We start from the raw sequence: 17,565 nt of genomic DNA on the forward strand, positions 1-17,565 counted from the left end.
AATGGAGCCCTGGCAGGAAGGGAGGGGAGGAGAAGAGAGAGAGAGAAAGAGAGAGAGAGAAGCAAGGATGGGAAGGGTGGAGAAGCAGGTGGTCACTTCTCCTGTGTGCCCTGGCCTGGAATTGAACCTGAGACATCCACATGATGGACCGACGCTCTACCGCTGAGCCAGCCAGCCATGGCCATGCACTAATTTTAAACCCAAAAGCTAAACAAAACAAAACAAAGTCCTGGTCAGATAGCTCAGTTGGTTAGAGCATCTTCCTGATAAGCCAAGGTTGTGGGTTCCATCCCCAGTCAGTGCACACACAAGAATCAACCAGTGAATGCATAAACAAGTGGAACAACAAATAGATATTTCTTTCTCTCTCTCTCTCTCCCCCTCTAAATCAATAAATTAAAAAAAAAGAATAATTAAATATTTGACAGTTTGCCTAATGGTTAGAAGTGTGGTTTTTTGAGTCAAATCTCCAAACTTCATTTTCTACATATGTAAAATGGGGGAAACAATAAACCTATTTCATAGAATTCTGAGGATAGTAAATCCTATTGGATGAATAGGTAATCTCATTGCTCTTGACGTGAGGGAGTATTAGGAAGTCTCTGTTTTGTTTCCTCCCGGCCACCAAGAGGCGCGCTTTGAAGTAGAAGAAACGAGGGCGAAAATAATCTAAAAACTGGCTTCAACTTCTGGCGGAAGTGGATGCTCCCCAGGTCTTAGAAGCTCAGAAAGAATTCCAAATATTCTACATAGTCCGAACAGCAGGTATAAAAGTTTTTCAATACACTGTGTCCGTCAAGTCATGGTGCACTTTTGACCGGTCACAGGAAAGCAACAAAAGACTATAGAATTGTGAAATCTACACCAAATAAAAAGAAAACTCTCCCAGTTTCTATAGGATAATGTGGCAGCATGCGCGCATGCACAGATGACGACGTAAAACAATGTAAACGGCGGAGCAGCCCACGACCATGCCAGTCCAGACGTGGACGGTACAGAGGAAAGTTCAGTGTGTTCTGTGGCTTGCTAAATTCGAATCCGTGGCCGAAGTGCAACGTGAATATCGGTGTGTTTATAACGAAGCGCCACCACATAGGAATAACATTACTAGGTGGGATAAGCTGTTGAAGGAAACCAGCAGTTTGGTGGAGAAACCCCGTTCTGGTAGGCCATCAGTCAGTGATGAGTCTGTAGAGGCTATACGGGATAGCTACCTAAGGAGCCCTAAAAAATCTGTGCGTGAGCCCACATCGAACTGCACTGAATAGATATGAAACTGGGATAATAATATCTAGATAAATATAGGTAATCCGAAATTTTTTTGTTATTATTTTGACATTTCTTTATTTTCTAACGACCAAGAGCCCTACGATCTTGCCTTTTCCCTGCCAGGACCCAGACGTCAAGTCCCATCAGGCCTCGCGTCCTACTTTCCCTTCTCTTCCTCGGCCTTGCCTAAGGAGGTGGCAGCCATCTCCTACTTGGTGAGTTTTAATCGTTGGTAATCTGTGTTATTGCGGTCTCCACCAAGCCATATCATCCTCTGGTGAGGAGGCTTATTCTTCTGAATGGTCATTTCGGTGGTATTGTCCTTGTCCCCTAGCTGACGCGGGTACAGGAGGAACAAGACGAAGTGATTCGGCCGTTGATTGAGATTCGCTTACCCGAGTCGCTTTCGTTCCTACGGGGGCCTGCTAGGGTCAGTGTGAACTGCGGGGCGCCTTCTTTGAATCCTGGAGGTGCAGCGCCGGGCCGGGGTCAAACGGGGGGGCTTCTCCGGGACGTGGAGCGATCCGGGGGTTGCGGTCCTACTGGCCAGTGCTCAAGTCGTCGGATTACCTGGATCAGCGATATCTGCCCACATGTTACAGAAATAAAAAACCCATTTCTGTTGCTCGACCCTCCCTTCCAGGTTCTGGCCCTGGGGTTACTGCTGCGGTAGGACTGCCAGAGGAAAAAATAGAGTTGTGAGTTCACTTGTTCAGTTACCAGAAATTCTGATAGCGAGTCAGGCTCTCTGGGAATTGAAACTCCATCATGTTTGTGAGGAAATCATGATGCAGCGGCGGGGGTGTCCTTAATTGAGTACCAACTGTGAGACAGGGAAATTGATGGCTGCAGTGGGGGGAAAAATGAGGCTTGCCGAGGACACCTTTAGGAACGTAACTTGAGTTCCTGGTAGATCGGTATGTTCAAAGGCTGAGACGTTCTGGCAGTGTATCTAGAGGTTTTTGTTTATTTAAATGTTCTTTGGTCTGGGCACTGCAAGCATTCAGTGTGCAATAGAATGTCCGTTTTACATATAAGGAAACACTCCAGTTCATGTAGTTTGTTAAAGGCCCGCATAACAAAAAGAAATTGGATTGTTTGGGGGTTCAGATACTTTGTGGAGTAGGATTTGCTGCCCTTTTGGAGGCCGTTTTGTTTTAGGTCAGCTATTGGCATTCGTTCTTGGCTTTGAATGCAAGAGATGAGTCCTAACCTCCCAGGATCGCGTCTGGAGAGTGGCTAATATTCTTCCAGCTTCGGAGATGGGAGGGAAAGCAAGCCTGGCAGAGGTACCCATTCCAGTCCCCGCTTGCTCTGTAGCTGGTGATTGGAAGACACTCTGCAACAACATTAAAGCTCTGAGCAAGGAAAGCCTCCTTCCAGGACTGTTTGTTTCATGGTATTTTTCTCTTTTGAAGGTACCATGGCTGCCCTCAGACCCCTGGTGAAACCCAAGATTGTCAAAAAGAGGACCAAGAAGTTCATCCGGCACCAGTCAGACCGATATGTCAAAATTAAGGTAGGTGGTCCTGAGATGGAAGTGAAAGTATTGAGGTAAAGGAAAGAGTTTCTGTCATCACCTAGTCAGAAGCTTGCCTTTGGCAGAGAACCAACCATTCTGGTGGAAGAGCTCACTGTAGAAACCCAGGTACTGTACTTACTGGCCCTCAGCCTCTTGGTATGTAAATTGAAGTTTAGATGACAAGGCACATGTGCTTGTTTTGAGGTCCCTACACGCTTATATTTATATTTGTGTTGTATTTCAGGTGGCTTTATAATGGTGATGATGAGTAGGGTTATCCCTATATTATAGATGAGAAACCTTGGGTCGTGAGTGCAGTGTTGAAACCCATGCTCTTCACCTTCCTATGTACATAATCCCCTCAAAGTCTGTCAGTGTGTAGTCCACTTTTCCTTTGCTTAGAAGGAGTGTGGATGTAGGTCTACATTCCTGGTGTGCAGACACAGGAGCCCTATTTTTCTTCACCAGAAAAATAGAAGTAGGGAAGTCCTGTTATCCAGAGACAACTACTGTTTGTTATGTTTCCTTGTCATTTGGTCCCCTTTTCCTCCAAATGAAGAGTTGGCAGTTTGCACAGACACTTACCCACCTGTGTGTTTTCTTCCAGCGAAACTGGCGGAAACCCAGAGGCATTGACAATAGAGTGCGCAGGAGATTCAAGGGCCAGATCTTGATGCCCAATATTGGTTATGGGAGCAACAAGAAAACAAAGCACATGCTTCCCAGTGGTTTTCGGAAGTTCCTGGTCCACAACGTCAAGGAGCTTGAAGTACTGCTGATGTGCAACAAGTGAGTTGGATCCCACCTCTGAGTTCAGCTGTTAGAAGGGTGCATCTGTGTGAACATTTTTGGTAGGGACTCTAGACCTTTCAGAACACATTTGGAGAAGTATATTCTCTCAGCTTAGTGAATGCTTGTTGGGAACTTCAAGACGTTTTGTGTTGTGAAGGAGGCAACTTGTTCTACTAAGTGTAGATACCTAAAGAGAAGGACTCTGCCACCACAGACACTGCAGTGGCTTTTGGGAGTCATTTGCAGACCATTATTTATGTTAGGGGTAGGAGCCTCAGACTTAAGGAGCACTTAAACTGTGGCCACGGGTATCTTCAGATTGCTACAGGCACGGAGGAGCTGCTGACTGATTTAGAGCTCAGTGACCAGAGATGGAGAAGAAGAGGAAGACTGCAGGCAGAAGGCACTTACACAGAGTTGTATACATGCAAGAGTGTGTGGAGGGGCGACTGACTTTTTCACTGTTATAAGAAAGGTAGACACTTAGCTCTGTATGAGACTTTGGTCTGCTTAGGCCAAAACTAGGGCAGTGGATTGAGAAAAGATCGCTTGTGGGAAGTGATGTGTACGTATTTTCAAAGATCTTTTAGCTGTCGTGATTGAAGACACAGGCAATAAAAATGAACAAAACCATTTTTGGTTGAGTTTCTAGGTTGGAGATTAACCAGGCATTAAAATGCGGAAGGAGAATTATGACAGAAAGATTCAATCTAATACCTGCTGTGTAGCCAAAAAAAAAAAAAAGATTATGATGCAAATGTTGTGGTATCTAGAGCCATAGAAATACACTGAATCCATGATTTTTAATCATTAAGTTCCATTTCTGGGCATTTATCCTTAAATAATTAAAAAGGGAAACTTTATAAGCTGATCATTGTAACAGTAACTGAATAATTGTACATGTAATTGGTGGATGATGGGAGTGCAAATGAGCAGAATGTTATGCATACCTTAAAAAAATTGAGGGCCCTGGCCGGTTGGCTCAGTGGTAGAGCGTCGGCCTGGCGTGTGGAAGTCCCGGGTTCGATTCCAGTCCAGGGCACACAGGAGAAGCGCCCATCTGCTTCTCCACCCCTCCCCCTCTCCTTCCTATCTGTCTCTTCCCCTCCCGCAGCCAAGGCTCCATTGGAGCAAAGATGGCTGGGGCGCTGAGGATGGCTCTATGGTCTCTGCCTCAGGCGCTGGAGTTGCTCTGGTTGCAACAGAGCGACAGCCCGGATGGGCAGAGCATCGCCCCCTGGTGGGTGTGCGGGAGTCTGACTGCATCCCCGTTTCCAACTTCAGAAAAATACAAAAAAAATTTTTTAAAAATTTAGAATGGAAAATGCCCAAGCAGCAGGGAAAGCATTTAAATATGTACAGGATGATTGTGGTTATTAAATACACATGGACAAGGACTTAGGAATTTTGGGTAAATTAAAAAGATAAAAGCTATAATACAATTTAAGTTTTTTTTTGTTTAAACAGAGTCAGAGAGAGTCAGAGACAGGGACAGACAGAAAGGAACGGAGAGATGAGATGCATCAACCATCAGTTTTTCGTTGCGCATTGTAATACCTTAATTGTTCATTGATTGCCTTCTCATACGTGCCTTGACTGCGGGCCTTCAGCAGACTGAGTAACCATTGCTCGAGCCAGTGACCATGGGCTCAAGCTGGTGAGCTTTTTGCTGAAACCAGATGAGCCCTCGCTCAAGCTGGCGACCGCAGGGTCTCGAACCTGGGTCCTCTGCATCTCAGTCCGACGCTCTATCCACTGCGCCACCACCCAGTCAGGCACAACTTAAGTGTTTTTTTTTTGTGGCAGAGACAAAGAGAGTCAGAGAGAGGGACAGATAGGGACGGACAGGAAAAGAGGGAGATGAGAAACATCAATTCTTCATTGCAGTTCCTTAGTAGTTCATTGATTGATTTCTCATATGTGCCTTGACCAGGGGGCTACAGCAGAGCGAGTGGCCTCTTGCTCGAGCCAGCGACCTTGGGCTCAAGCTAGTGAGCCTTGCTCAAACCAGATGAGCCCGCGCTCAAGCTGGCGACCTTGGGGTCTCGAACCTCGGTCTTCCACATCCCAGTCCAACGCTCTATCCGCTGCACCACCTCCTGGTCAGGCACAACTTAAGTTTTCTTGAAAACAAAGATCATGGAAACATTTTAATGTAGCTACTTTGAGCTGGAGTGAACTACTTATACAAAACAAAAAAATTCTTTGTCTATTTTGCTTGTCTCACTGTTAAACTATAACTTAACGTATACCTACTGCCTTATTTAATCACTCCTTACAGTTTTCCTTTTTTGCTGAAATTCCTCCAGGGGTGAGTAGTATCTTTTCTTAAAGATACCTTCTAGGGTTACAGATCACCTCCCCACTGAAATGTGTTCCTTAGGCCAGTTTGTTACCAAATTGGGGTATGGCTTACCTGTGAGGAATGGATGAAACCGGTTCCTAGCATCCTGTGTTTGGGAATAGTAAGGTGTTGCCACTTACTGGGTGGTTTGAGGCAATATTACTTTCAAATTGATCTGCAGCTGTTGAACAAGTAAAAAATTGATGGTCTGGATCAAGGAGCCTTTAGATTAATCAGACTGTTATAGTCTGTTCTGCTTCTTGCAGCTCTAAAACTTTTCAGAAGCAAGTCCAAGCTCCCTGAAACTGCCAGAGTTGAGCAGAGTGGCCAGAAAAACGGGGAGAATCTCTGAGCCTGGAGTCTGGGCCTGAGCCATCCGACCCTGTCTGTTACTGAATATGTGATTTGGAAATTCACTTCCGGCTCTGTAGACCTTGGCTTTCTTGTGTGTAAAATAGAGATGATACCTGAATTTACATGGCTGCCGTGAGGATTAAATAAGAGAGGGCAGTGAGGATTCTTAATGTCACAGGAAACACTTTTAAGATCCTTGCTAGTAACATGGAGTTTGGGGTGTTCAGGTCGCACTCAACAGCCACTTACCAACACCCTCTTGGGTCAGTGCTGTGGCTCTGGAGGTGACATGACCAAACCCATTGCCTTCCCAGTGGAGCACACAAGTGCATGTTCTAGGCTGGCTTGCTCCTCACCTACTTATGGATTCTCTTCCAGATCTTACTGTGCTGAGATTGCTCACAACGTCTCCTCAAAGAACCGCAAAGCCATTGTGGAAAGAGCAGCTCAGCTGGCCATCAGAGTCACCAATCCCAATGCCAGGCTGCGCAGTGAAGAAAATGAATAGACAGATTGTGTGCACGTTGTATTTGTGTTAATAAAATTGAAAAATTATGCCATCTGGCATTTCCACCCTTGGTTTTATTCTCTGTTTCTTACTTTGACAGCTTGTCAGAGATTGTTCGTTTGCCTGTTAGTGGTCTGAAATCTGCCATTTGGAAAGGGGCTTTTATAAAGGAGACTGAATCCTTCACAGGACACTAGCCTCAGGTGCCCAGACCAGCCTTGGTCAGCTCCAGTAAGGGCTGGGGAAGACATGGCCCTCAGACCAAGGTAGGTTCCAACACCCTGGATTGAAGGACCTTGCATCTCAGAGCAAGAAGTTGTGCTTAGCCTCACTTTTGTAATGTTGGATAACAAATTACCCAGTATGGTTCTTGTGAAGATTGAGAACATGTGTGAGGCCCGTGCGGTAGTCCTAGGTTCTATTCCCGGCCAGGGCACACAGGAGAAGCGCCCATCTGCTTCTCCACCCCTCCCCCTCTCCTTCCTCTCTGTCTCTCTCTTCCCCTCCCGTAGCTAAGGCTCCATTAGAGCAAAGTTGGCCTGGGCCCTGAGGGTGACTCTATGGCAGGGGTCCCCAAACTTTTTACACAGAGGGCCAGTTCACTGTCCCTCAGACCGTTAGAGGGCCGGACTATAAAAAAAACTGAACAAATTCCTATGCACACTGCACATATCTTATTTCAAAGTAAAAAAACAAAATGGGAACAAATACAATATTTAAAATAAAGAACAAGTAAATTGAAATCAACAAACTGACCAATATTTCAATGGGAACTATGCTCCTCTCACTGACCACCAATGAAAGGGGTGCCCTTCCAGAAGTGCGGCGGGGGCCGGATAAATGGCCTCAGGGGGCCGCATGTGGCCCGCGGGCTATAGTTTGGGGACCCCTGCTCTATGGCCTCTGCCTCAGGCACTAGAATGGCTCTGGTTGCAGCAGAGCAATGGACAACGCCCCAGATGAGCAGAACATTGCCTCCTGGTGGGCATGCCGGGTGGATACCGGTCGGGTGCATGTGGGAGTCGGACCGCTTCCCTGTTTCCAACTTCAGAAAAATACAAAAAAAAAACCCCCAAAAAACAAAAAAAACGTGTGTGAAAGGTTAAATCGTTATCTGGTGCTTAAGTAACACCATATAGCTTCTGTCCAAAAATACAAAACAGGATGACACACAAATCACTAATATATGTCAGTCCTAGTTGTTTGAAGGTAGCTTGCAGTCTCATATAAATTCCTCCAGCTTGCTACTTCAGGTATACACTCCACATATATCAGATCCTTAACTGATTGTTGATAATCAGGTCTCTTGGGACTCAGAATTGAACACTCAAACTCCTTTTCAGCTACAAAAGCTAGGATTTACCTGTTTTTAATTCTAAGATTATGCTACCCCAAGAAATGGTATTCAGTTAGCAACATAGGTCACATGGTATGTGGTGTGTGATACTCTAGTACAGTGATTTTAAAACTTACACCTCATGGCACACAATTACCAAAATTCAGCACATTAAAAAATACACTTTCTGGCCCTGGCTGGTGGAACAGTAGATAGTCCAGCATATGGTTGTTCTAGGTTTGATTCTTTGTCAGAGCATACAGGAGAAGTAACCATCTTACTCCCTCCCTCTGTTCCCCTCCACAACAGTAGTGGCTCAATTGGTTCGAGCATGGCCCCAGGTGCTGAGGATAGCTCCCTTAGAGTGCATCAGCCTAGGTGCTAAAAATAGCTCAGTACAGGAGCACTGGCCCAAGATGGGATGCCAGCCACATCGCAGTTGGGGTGCACATAGGAATCTGTCTCACTATTTCCCCTTCTCTCAAAAAATAAGCACAGGCCTGACCTGTGGTGGCGCAGTGGATAAAGCGTCGACCTGGAAATGCTGAGGTCGCCGGTTCAAAACCCTGGGCTTGCCTGGTCAAGGCACATATGGGAGTTGATGCTTCCAGCTCCTCCCCCCTTCTCTCTCTCTCCCTCCCTCTCTCTCTCTCTCTCTCTCTCCCTCTCCTCTCTAAAATGAATAAATAAAAAATAAAAAAATAAAAAAAAAAAATAAAAAAATAAAAAAAATAAAAAAAAAAATAAGCACATATTTTGCCTATCTGACCAAATGGCTGTTTTTTTTTTACAATATAAGGGAAAAGAGGTCATTACCCCTGACTGAATAGTGCATGTTTTTTATTTTAAAAACATCAGTTTGTTCCACTTATTTATGCACTCATGAGTTGATTATATGTGCCCTGACCGGTATTGAACTGCAACCTTGGCGTTTTAGGTCAGTGCTCTAACCAACAGCTAACCAGCTAGGGCAAGTATGTTTAAAAAATTCTTGTGGCACACTGGTTGAATATTGCTGTTCTGGTATAAGAGTTGGGTTGGGTTTTGTTTTGTTTTTTTTCTTTTTCACCATCCTGGTCAACTGAGCCAGAAATAATACACTGATTATAATTTTCTTGGTGTGCTAGTCATGGCTGGATTTAAGGCTGTTTCAGTTAGTAAATGTCTTACAGGTTGCCTCCTGTTCAAATACTAATATGAAATATTTAAGTAAATTATTGGTCATTTTCATTTCTTTAAATTGACTTGAGCCCCATGCCAGTGCAAACTGTGGCCCTGAACCATTGCCTGGCCTCTGCCCCTGGCTGCTGGCACTGAGGTGGGCTGTACTTGAGACATACTGATATGTGGTGTAAGTAATGACTGGAGGAATTGTGCAGAGAAAATAGTTGTAAGTTATGCTCTCTCCTTTATTAACTTGGGATAGCACAGAAAATTCCTTGGCCTGTCACTTAATTCTGTGTCCTTGATAGTAAAAAGGACATGTTCAAAACCTTCCTCAGAAAGACACAAACCTGGAAATGCCTACGTGGGGTGACGTGAAAGATTGTTTATACTTTCATGCTTTACTGTTTCACAGTTGGCTGAGTGAGAGTTTTGAAATTAGAAAACATCAGCTGTAACTCACTACCCACACTCTACCACACCCCACAGAAAACATTTCTGATTGGTTATTGCCAATTAGAAAGCTTTTTAATTCTAAAGTGTAACTCGGAAGTATCTTGAGTTTTTAAGATGCCCAGCCAAAGCACTAATTTTTGGTATATCAATAGATTGAGTGAATTGGAAAAATGAGAATGGTGGGACAAATCTGGGACACTAGTGGGAAGAAAGGCCAGCCTACTGCCTCCTAACCTCTCAGCTGTGAGCATGAGTAGATCTAAATACTAAGTGGTATTTTGTGAGGCAGGGCCTCATCAGCTTGAAGGAACCAGACCAGTGTGAAGTCATATCAACCTATGTGAAAGGCTTGGAACGTTCCACCCTGTTGCTTTGAATGACTGTTCTGAGTTTAAGGGCCCAACGTTGGCAGCCTTACAGCTTCAGATTGGAGGCCTTTGAGTTGGGATCCTTGGAGAAGGCACTGTAAACCCCAAAGAGAACAAGGACCCCACTGAGATGAAAGGGAGAGGTAAAGGCTTGGGGTGGCAGAAGGAGGCTGAGGCCTCAGGACTGGGTGGATCCCGCTTTGAGTAAGGGCCCATCTAGGGATTAGGTTGGGTAGGGCTAGCTGAGTTCCATTGAGTCTGTGCTGGGGGCTGAAGCAGAATCCTTCTGGATGCTTTCAAAGAGGGCAGCAAGTTCAGGGTTGGATCTGATTTGGGAAGAAAAGTCAGCCATAATGGGGCTTTTCCCCACTTCTGGGATGGTTAGCAAGGCAGCCACTGCCCTCATTGCAGAGCGTTTCAGTTCATCTTGCTTCTCAAACTCTTGCTTCACAGAACCAGCTTTGACCTAAAGTGGGAAACAACAATGGATCATCCTTTATTGAGCCTGTCCTTGCATCACATCTTTGTTTTACTCTCGACCACCTATGGCACACAACCCTGCTTCACAATCTCCTCTGGTTTCAGCCTGGCAGTCTCTTCCCCTCTGGACCTTAACACTGGCTGGTTTCCCAAGAAACCATTTCTTTGTCATTCAAATCAGTTTCAAGGTCACCTACAGGGCATTTGAGCAGCCAATTTATATTATGCACCTTTATTTTTGATAATGAATTGGTGGCCCTGGCCAGTTGGCTCAGTGGTAGAGCATAGGCTCAGCATGTAGAGTTTGATTCCCAGTCAGGGCACACCAGAGAAGCAATCATTTGCTTCTCCACCCTTCCCTCCCACCATCTCTCTTTTCCCCTCCCACAGCCATGATCCAATGGTTCAAACAAAGTTGGCCCTGGGCACTGAGGATGGCTCCATGGCCTCGCCTTAGGCACTAAAATAGCTCAGTAGCCAAGCAACTGCAGGGGGACCAGATGGGTTGAGCATCCCCTTGTAGGGAGGGTCCTTGGTGGGTGGATCCCAGTTGCATTCTGGAGTCTGCATCTGCCTTCCCCCTATCATTTAAAAGAAAAAAAAAAAAAGAATTATAGTGACTATTGCTGTAAAGTGTTCACTTAATTTCTATCCCTTGACAAGAAGTACAACAAAAGACGATGGAAATGTGAAATCTGCACCAAATAAAAGGAAAACCCTTCCAGTTTCTGTAGGATGATGTGGCAGCATGTGCGCATGCGCAGATGATGACGTAACACCGTGTATACAGCAGAGCAGCCCACGGCCATGCCAGTCAAGATGTGGACAGTACAGAGGAAAGTTCAGTGTGTTCTGTGGCTTGCTAAATTTGAATCCGTGACCAAAGTGCAACGTGAATATCGGCGCGTTTATAATGAAGCGCCACTACATAGGAATAACATTACTAGGTGGGATAAGCAGTTGAAGGAAACCAGCAGTTTGGTGGAGAAACCCGTCCTGGTAGGCCATCAGTCAGAGACCAGTCTGTAGAGGCTATACGGGATAGCTACCTAAGGAGCCCTAAAAAATCTGTGCGTGAGCCCACATCGAACTACACTGAATAGGTATGAAACTGGGATAATAATATCTAGATAAATATAGGTAATCCGAAATTTTTTTATTATTTTGACGTTTCTTTATTTTCTAACGACCAAGAGCCCGACGATCTTGCCTTTTCCCTGCCAGGACCCAGACGTCAAGTCCCATCAGGCCTCGCGTCCTACTTTCCCTTCTCTTCCTCGGCGTTGCCTAAGGAGGTGGCAGCCATCTCCTACTTGGTGAGTTTTAGTCGTTGGTAATCTGTGTTTCTGCGGTCTCCACAAAGCCCCATCGTTTGGGCGGTATTGTCCTTGTCCCCTAGCTGACGCGGGTACAGGAACAGGACGAAGTGATTTAGCTGTTGATTGAGATTCGCTTACCCGAGTCGCTTTCGTTCCTACGGTGGCCTGCTAGGGTCAGTGTGAACTGCGGGGCGCCTTCTTTGAATCCTGGAGGTACAGGGCCTGGCGGGGCCGGGGTCAAACCTCGGGGCTTCTCCGGGACGTGGAGCGATCCGGGGGTTGCGGTCTTACTGGCCAGTGCTCGAGTCGTCGGATTACCTGGATCAGCGATATCTGCCCACATGTTACAGAAATAAAAAAACTATTTTTGTTGCTCGACCCTCCCTTCCTTCCAGTTTCTGGCCCTGGGGTTACTGCTGCGGTAGGACTGCCAGAGATAAAAATAGAGTTGTGAATTCACTTGTTCAGTTACCAGAAATTCTGATAGCGAGTCAGGCTCTCTGGGAATTGAAACTCCATCATGTTTGTGAGGAAATCATGATGCAGCGGCGGAGGTGTCCTTAATTGAGTACCAACTGTGAGACAGGGAAATTGATGGCTGCAGTGGGGGGAAAATGAGGCTTGCCGAGGACACCTTTAGGAACGTAACTTGAGTTCCTGGTAGATCGGTATGTTCAAAGGCTGAGACGTTCTGGCAGTGTATCTAGAGGTTTTTGTTTATTTAAATGTTCTTTGGTCTGGGCACTGCAAGCATTCAGTTTGCAATAGAATGTCCGTTTTACATATAAGGAAACACTCCAGTTCATGTAGTTTGTTAAAGGCCCGCATAACAAAAAGAAATTGGATTGTTTGGGGGTTCGGATACTTTGTGGAGTAGGATTTGCTGCCCTTTTGGAGGCCGTTTTGTTTAGGTCAGCTATTGGCATTCGTTCTTGGCTTTGAATGCAAGAGATGAGTCCTAACCTCCCAGGATCGCGTCTGGAGAGTGGCTAATATTCTTCCAGCTTCGGAGATGGGAGGGAAAGCAAGCCTGGCAGAGGTACCCATTCCAGTCCCCGCTTGCTCTGTAGCTGGTGATTGGAAGACACTCTGCAACAACATTAAAGCCCTGAGCAAGGAAAGCCTCCTTCCAGGACTGTTTGTTTCATGGTATTTTTCTCTTTTGAAGGTACCATGGCTGCCCTCAGACCCCTGGTGAAACCCAAGATTGTCAAAAAGAGGACCAAGAAGTTCATCCGGCACCAGTCAGACCGATATGTCAAAATTAAGGTAGGTGGTCCTGAGATGGAAGTGAAAGTATTGAGGTAAAGGAAAGAGTTTCTGTCATCACCTAGTCAGAAGCTTGCCTTTGGCAGAGAACCAACCATTCTGGTGGAAGAGCTCACTGTAGAAACCCAGGTACTGTACTTACTGGCCCTCAGCCTCTTGGTATGTAAATTGAAGTTTAGATGACAAGGCACATGTGCTTGTTTTGAGGTCCCTACACGCTTATATTTATATTTGTGTTGTATTTCAGGTGGCTTTATGATGGTGATGATGAGTAGGGTTATCCCTATATTATAGATGAGAAACCTTGGGTCGTGAGTGCAGTGTTGAAACCCATGCTCTTCACCTTCCTGTGTACATAATCCCCTCAAAGTCTGTCGGTGTGTAGTCCACTTTTCCTTTGCTTAGAAGGAGTGTGGATGTAGGTCTACATTCCTGGTGTGCAGACACAGGAGCCCTATTTTTCTTCACCAGGAAAATAGAAGTAGGGAAGTCCTGTTATCCAGAGACAACTGCTGTTTGTTATGTTTCCTTGTCATTTGGTCCCCTTTTCCTCCAAATGAAGAGTTGGCAGTTTGCACAGACACTTACCCACCTGTGTGTTTTCTTCCAGCGAAACTGGCGGAAACCCAGAGGCATTGACAATAGAGTGCGCAGGAGATTCAAGGGCCAGATCTTGATGCCCAATATTGGTTATGGGAGCAACAAGAAAACAAAGCACATGCTTCCCAGTGGTTTTCGGAAGTTCCTGGTCCACAACGTCAAGGAGCTTGAAGTACTGCTGATGTGCAACAAGTGAGTTGGATCCCACCTCTGAGTTCAGCTGTCAGAAGGGTGCATCTGTGTGAACATTTTTGGTAGGGACTCTAGACCTTTCAGAACACATTTGGAGAAGTATATTCTCTCAGCTTAGTGAATGCTTGTTGGGAACTTCAAGACGTTTTGTGTTGTGAAGGAGGCAACTTGTTCTACTAAGTGTAGATACCTAAAGAGAAGGACTCTGCCACCACAGACACTGCAGTGGCTTTTGGGAGTCATTTGCAGACCATTATTTATGTTAGGGGTAGGAGCCTCAGACTTAAGGAGCACTTAAACTGTGGCTACGGGTATCTTCAGATTGCTACAGGCACGGAGGAGCTGCTGACTGATTTAGAGCTCAGTGACCAGAGATGGAGAAGAAGAGGAAGACCGCAGGCAGAAGGCACTTACACAGAGTTGTATACATGCAAGAGTGTGTGGAGGGCCTGACTGGGCGGTTGTGCAGTGGATAGAGCGTTGGACTGGAATGCAGAAGACCCAGTTTCAAGACCCCGAGGTTGCCAGCTTGAGCGTGGGCTCATCTGGTTTGAGCAAAAGCTCACCAGCTTGATCCCAAGGTCGCTGGCTTGAGCAAGGGATTACTCGGTCTGCTGAAGGCCTGCAGTCAAGGCACATATGAGAAAGCAATCAATGAACAATTAAGGCAGAGGTCCCCAAACTTTTTAAACAGGGGGACAGTTCACTGTCCCTCAGACCGTTGGAGGGCCAGACTATAAAAAAATGTATAAAAAAATCCCTATGCACACTGCACATATCTTATTTTAAAGTAAAAAAACAAAACGGGAACAAATACAATATTTAAAATAAAGAACAAGTAAATTTAAATCAACAAACTGACCAGTATTTCAATGGGAACTATGGGCCTGCTTTTGGCTAATGAGATGGTCAATATGCTCCTCTCACTGACCACCAATGATAGAGGTGCCCCTTCCAGAAGTGCAGCGGGGGCCGGATGAATGGCCTCAGGGGGCCGCATGTGGCCCGCGGGCCGTAGTTTGGGGACCCCTGAATTAAGGTGTTGCAATGCGCAACGAAAAACTAATGATTGATGCTTCTCATCTCTCTCCATTCCTGTCTATCTGTCCCTGTCTATCCCTCTCTCTGACTCTCTGTCTCTGTAAAAAAAAGAGTGTGTGGAGGGGTGACTCACTTTTTCACTGTTTGAAGAAAGGTAGACACTTAGCTCTGTATGAGACTTTGGTCTGCTTAGGCCAAAACTAGGGCAGTGGATTGAGAAAAGATCGCTTGTGGGAGGTGATGTGTACATATTTTCTAAGATCTTTTAGCTATTGTGATTGAAGACACAAGCAATAAAAATGAACAAAACCATTTTTGGTTGAGTTTCTAGGTTGGAGATTTAACCAGACATTGAAATGCCAGAAGGAGAATTATGACACAAAGATGTAATCTAATACCTGTTGTGTAGGAAAAAAAAAAAAAAGATTGTGATGGCAATATTGTGGTATCGAGAACCATAGAAATACTCTGAATCCATGATTTTTAATCATTAAGTTCCATTTCTGGGCATTTATCCTTAAATAATTAAAAAGGGAAACTTTATAAGCTGATCATTGCAACAGTAACTGAATAATTGTAAATGTAATTGGCAGATGGTGGGAGTGCAACTGAGCGGAATGTTATTCATACATTAAGAAAATGGAGAATGGGCCTGACCAGGTGGTGGTGCAGTGGATAGAGTGTTGGACTAGGATGCGGAAGACCCAGGTTTGAGACCCCGAGGTCGCCAGCTTGAGTGCAGGCTCATCTGGTTTGAGCAAAGCTCACCAGCTTGGACCCAAGGTCGCTGGCTCGAGCACGGGGTTACTCGGTCTGCTGTAGTCCCATGGTCAAGGCACATATAAGAAAGCAATCAATGAAAATGAAAAACTAATGATTGATGCTTCTCATCTCTCTCTGTTCCTGTCTGTCTGTCCCTATCTGTCTCTCTCTCTCTCTGTCACTGTAAAAAAAATAAAAATAAAAAAAACAATTAAAGGGTCCTTTGTTTAAAAATAAAAAAAATTGAGAATGGAAAATGCCCAAGCTGCAGGGAAAGCATTTAAATATGTACAGGATGATTGTGGTTATTACATACATATGGACAAGGACTGAGGAATTTTGGGGAAATTAAAAAGACAAAAGCTATAATACAAGTTAAGTTTTTTTGTGGCAGAGACAAAGAGGGAAGATAGGGACAGACAGGAAGGGAGAGTGATGAGAAGCATCAATTCTTCGTTGCGGCTCCTTAGTAGTTCATTGATTGATTTCTCATATGTGCCTTGACCAGGGGGCTACAGCAGAGCGAGTGACCCCTTTATGGAGCCAGCGACCTTGGGGTCTCAAACCTGGGTCTTCCACATTCCAGTCCAATGCTCTATCCGCTGCACCACCTCCTGGTCAGGCACAACTTAAGTTTTCTTGAAAACAAAGATCATGGAAACATTTTAATGTAGCTACTTTGAGCTGGAGTGAACTCATTTATACAAAACAAAAAAATTGTCTATTTTGCTTGTCTCACTGTTAAGCTATAACTTAACATATACCTACTGCCTTATTTAATCACTCCTTACAGTTTTCCTTTTTTGCTGAAATTCCTCCAGGGTGAGTAGTATCTTTTCTTAAAGATACCTTCTAGGGCTACAGATCACCTCCCCACTGAAATGTGTTCTTTAGACCAATTTGTTACCAAATTGGGGTATGGCTTACCTGTGAGGAATGGATGAAACTGGTTCCTAGCATCCTGTGTTTGGGAATAGTAAGGTGTTGCCACTTACTGGGTGGTTTGAGGCAATATTACTTTCACCTTTAAAATTGATCTGCAGCTGTTGAACAAGTAAAAAGTTGATGGTCTGGATCAAGGAGCCTTTGGATTAATCAGACTGTTATAGTCTGTTCTGCTTCTTGCAGCTCTAAAACTTTTCAGAAGCAAGTCCAAGCTCCCTGAAACTGCCAGAGTTGAGCAGAGTGGCCAGAAAAACGGGGAGAATCTCTGAGCCTGGAGTCTGGGCCTGAGCCATCCGACCCTGTCTGTTACTGAATATGTGATTTGGAAATTCACTTCCGGCTCTGTAGACCTTGGCTTTCTTGTGTGTAAAATAGAGATGATACCTGAATTTACATGGCTGCCATGAGGATTAAATAAGAGAGGGCAGTGAGGATTCTTAATGTCACAGGAAACACTTTTAAGATCCTTGCTAGTAACATGGAGTTTGGGGTGTTCAGGTCGCACTCAACAGCCACTTACCAACACCCTCTTGGGTCAGTGCTGTGGCTCTGGAGGTGACATGACCAAACCCATTGCCTTCCCAGTGGAGCACACAAGTGCATGTTCTAGGCTGGCTTGCTCCTCACCTACTTATGGATTCTCTTCCAGATCTTACTGTGCTGAGATTGCTCACAACGTCTCCTCAAAGAACCGCAAAGCCATTGTGGAAAGAGCAGCTCAGCTGGCCATCAGAGTCACCAATCCCAATGCCAGGCTGCGCAGTGAAGAAAATGAATAGACAGATTGTGTGCACGTTGTATTTGTGTTAATAAAATTGAAAAATTATGCCATCTGGCATTTCCA

The 17,565-nt window shown here is 45.1% G+C and overlaps 2 protein-coding genes and 2 non-coding genes across 4 annotated transcripts; all 4 read left to right on the top strand.

Moving 5' to 3' along the window:
* Nucleotides 1-1,374: 1,374 nt before the first annotated feature.
* On the top strand, nt 1,375-6,854 carry LOC136314516 (large ribosomal subunit protein eL32). Its single transcript, XM_066245533.1, has 4 exons — nt 1,375-1,484; nt 2,688-2,788; nt 3,399-3,580; nt 6,660-6,854. The coding sequence occupies exons 2-4, from the start codon at nt 2,693-2,695 to the stop codon at nt 6,787-6,789; spliced, it is 408 nt and encodes a 135-aa protein (XP_066101630.1). The 5' UTR covers nt 1,375-1,484; nt 2,688-2,692; the 3' UTR covers nt 6,790-6,854.
* Nucleotides 2,480-2,619, top strand: LOC136314845 (small nucleolar RNA SNORA7). The gene has a single exon (XR_010727419.1). It is a non-coding gene; the product is annotated as a small nucleolar RNA SNORA7 (small nucleolar RNA).
* A 4,948-nt stretch (nt 6,855-11,802) lies between the features above and the next one.
* Nucleotides 11,803-17,565, top strand: LOC136314515 (large ribosomal subunit protein eL32). Its single transcript, XM_066245532.1, has 4 exons — nt 11,803-11,909; nt 13,081-13,181; nt 13,792-13,973; nt 17,371-17,565. The coding sequence occupies exons 2-4, from the start codon at nt 13,086-13,088 to the stop codon at nt 17,498-17,500; spliced, it is 408 nt and encodes a 135-aa protein (XP_066101629.1). The 5' UTR covers nt 11,803-11,909; nt 13,081-13,085; the 3' UTR covers nt 17,501-17,565.
* LOC136314847 (small nucleolar RNA SNORA7) lies at nt 12,873-13,012 on the top strand. Its single transcript, XR_010727420.1, has one exon. It is a non-coding gene; the product is annotated as a small nucleolar RNA SNORA7 (small nucleolar RNA).

Source organism: Saccopteryx bilineata, chromosome 10, assembly GCF_036850765.1.
Source record: "Saccopteryx bilineata isolate mSacBil1 chromosome 10, mSacBil1_pri_phased_curated, whole genome shotgun sequence".
Taxonomy (NCBI): Eukaryota; Metazoa; Chordata; class Mammalia; order Chiroptera; family Emballonuridae; genus Saccopteryx; species Saccopteryx bilineata.

Bases quoted from the DNA above. Each gene is read 5' to 3' on its own strand.
- LOC136314515 (XM_066245532.1), top strand. From the start codon at position 13,086: ATGGCTGCCCTCAGACCCCTGGTGAAACCCAAGATTGTCAAAAAGAGG. The intron at 13,182-13,791 runs GTAGGTGGTCCT...GTTTTCTTCCAG, and splicing joins ACCGATATGTCAAAATTAAG to CGAAACTGGCGGAAACCCAG. The intron at 13,974-17,370 runs GTGAGTTGGATC...ATTCTCTTCCAG, and splicing joins GTACTGCTGATGTGCAACAA to ATCTTACTGTGCTGAGATTG.
- LOC136314516 (XM_066245533.1), top strand. From the start codon at position 2,693: ATGGCTGCCCTCAGACCCCTGGTGAAACCCAAGATTGTCAAAAAGAGG. The intron at 2,789-3,398 runs GTAGGTGGTCCT...GTTTTCTTCCAG, and splicing joins ACCGATATGTCAAAATTAAG to CGAAACTGGCGGAAACCCAG. The intron at 3,581-6,659 runs GTGAGTTGGATC...ATTCTCTTCCAG, and splicing joins GTACTGCTGATGTGCAACAA to ATCTTACTGTGCTGAGATTG.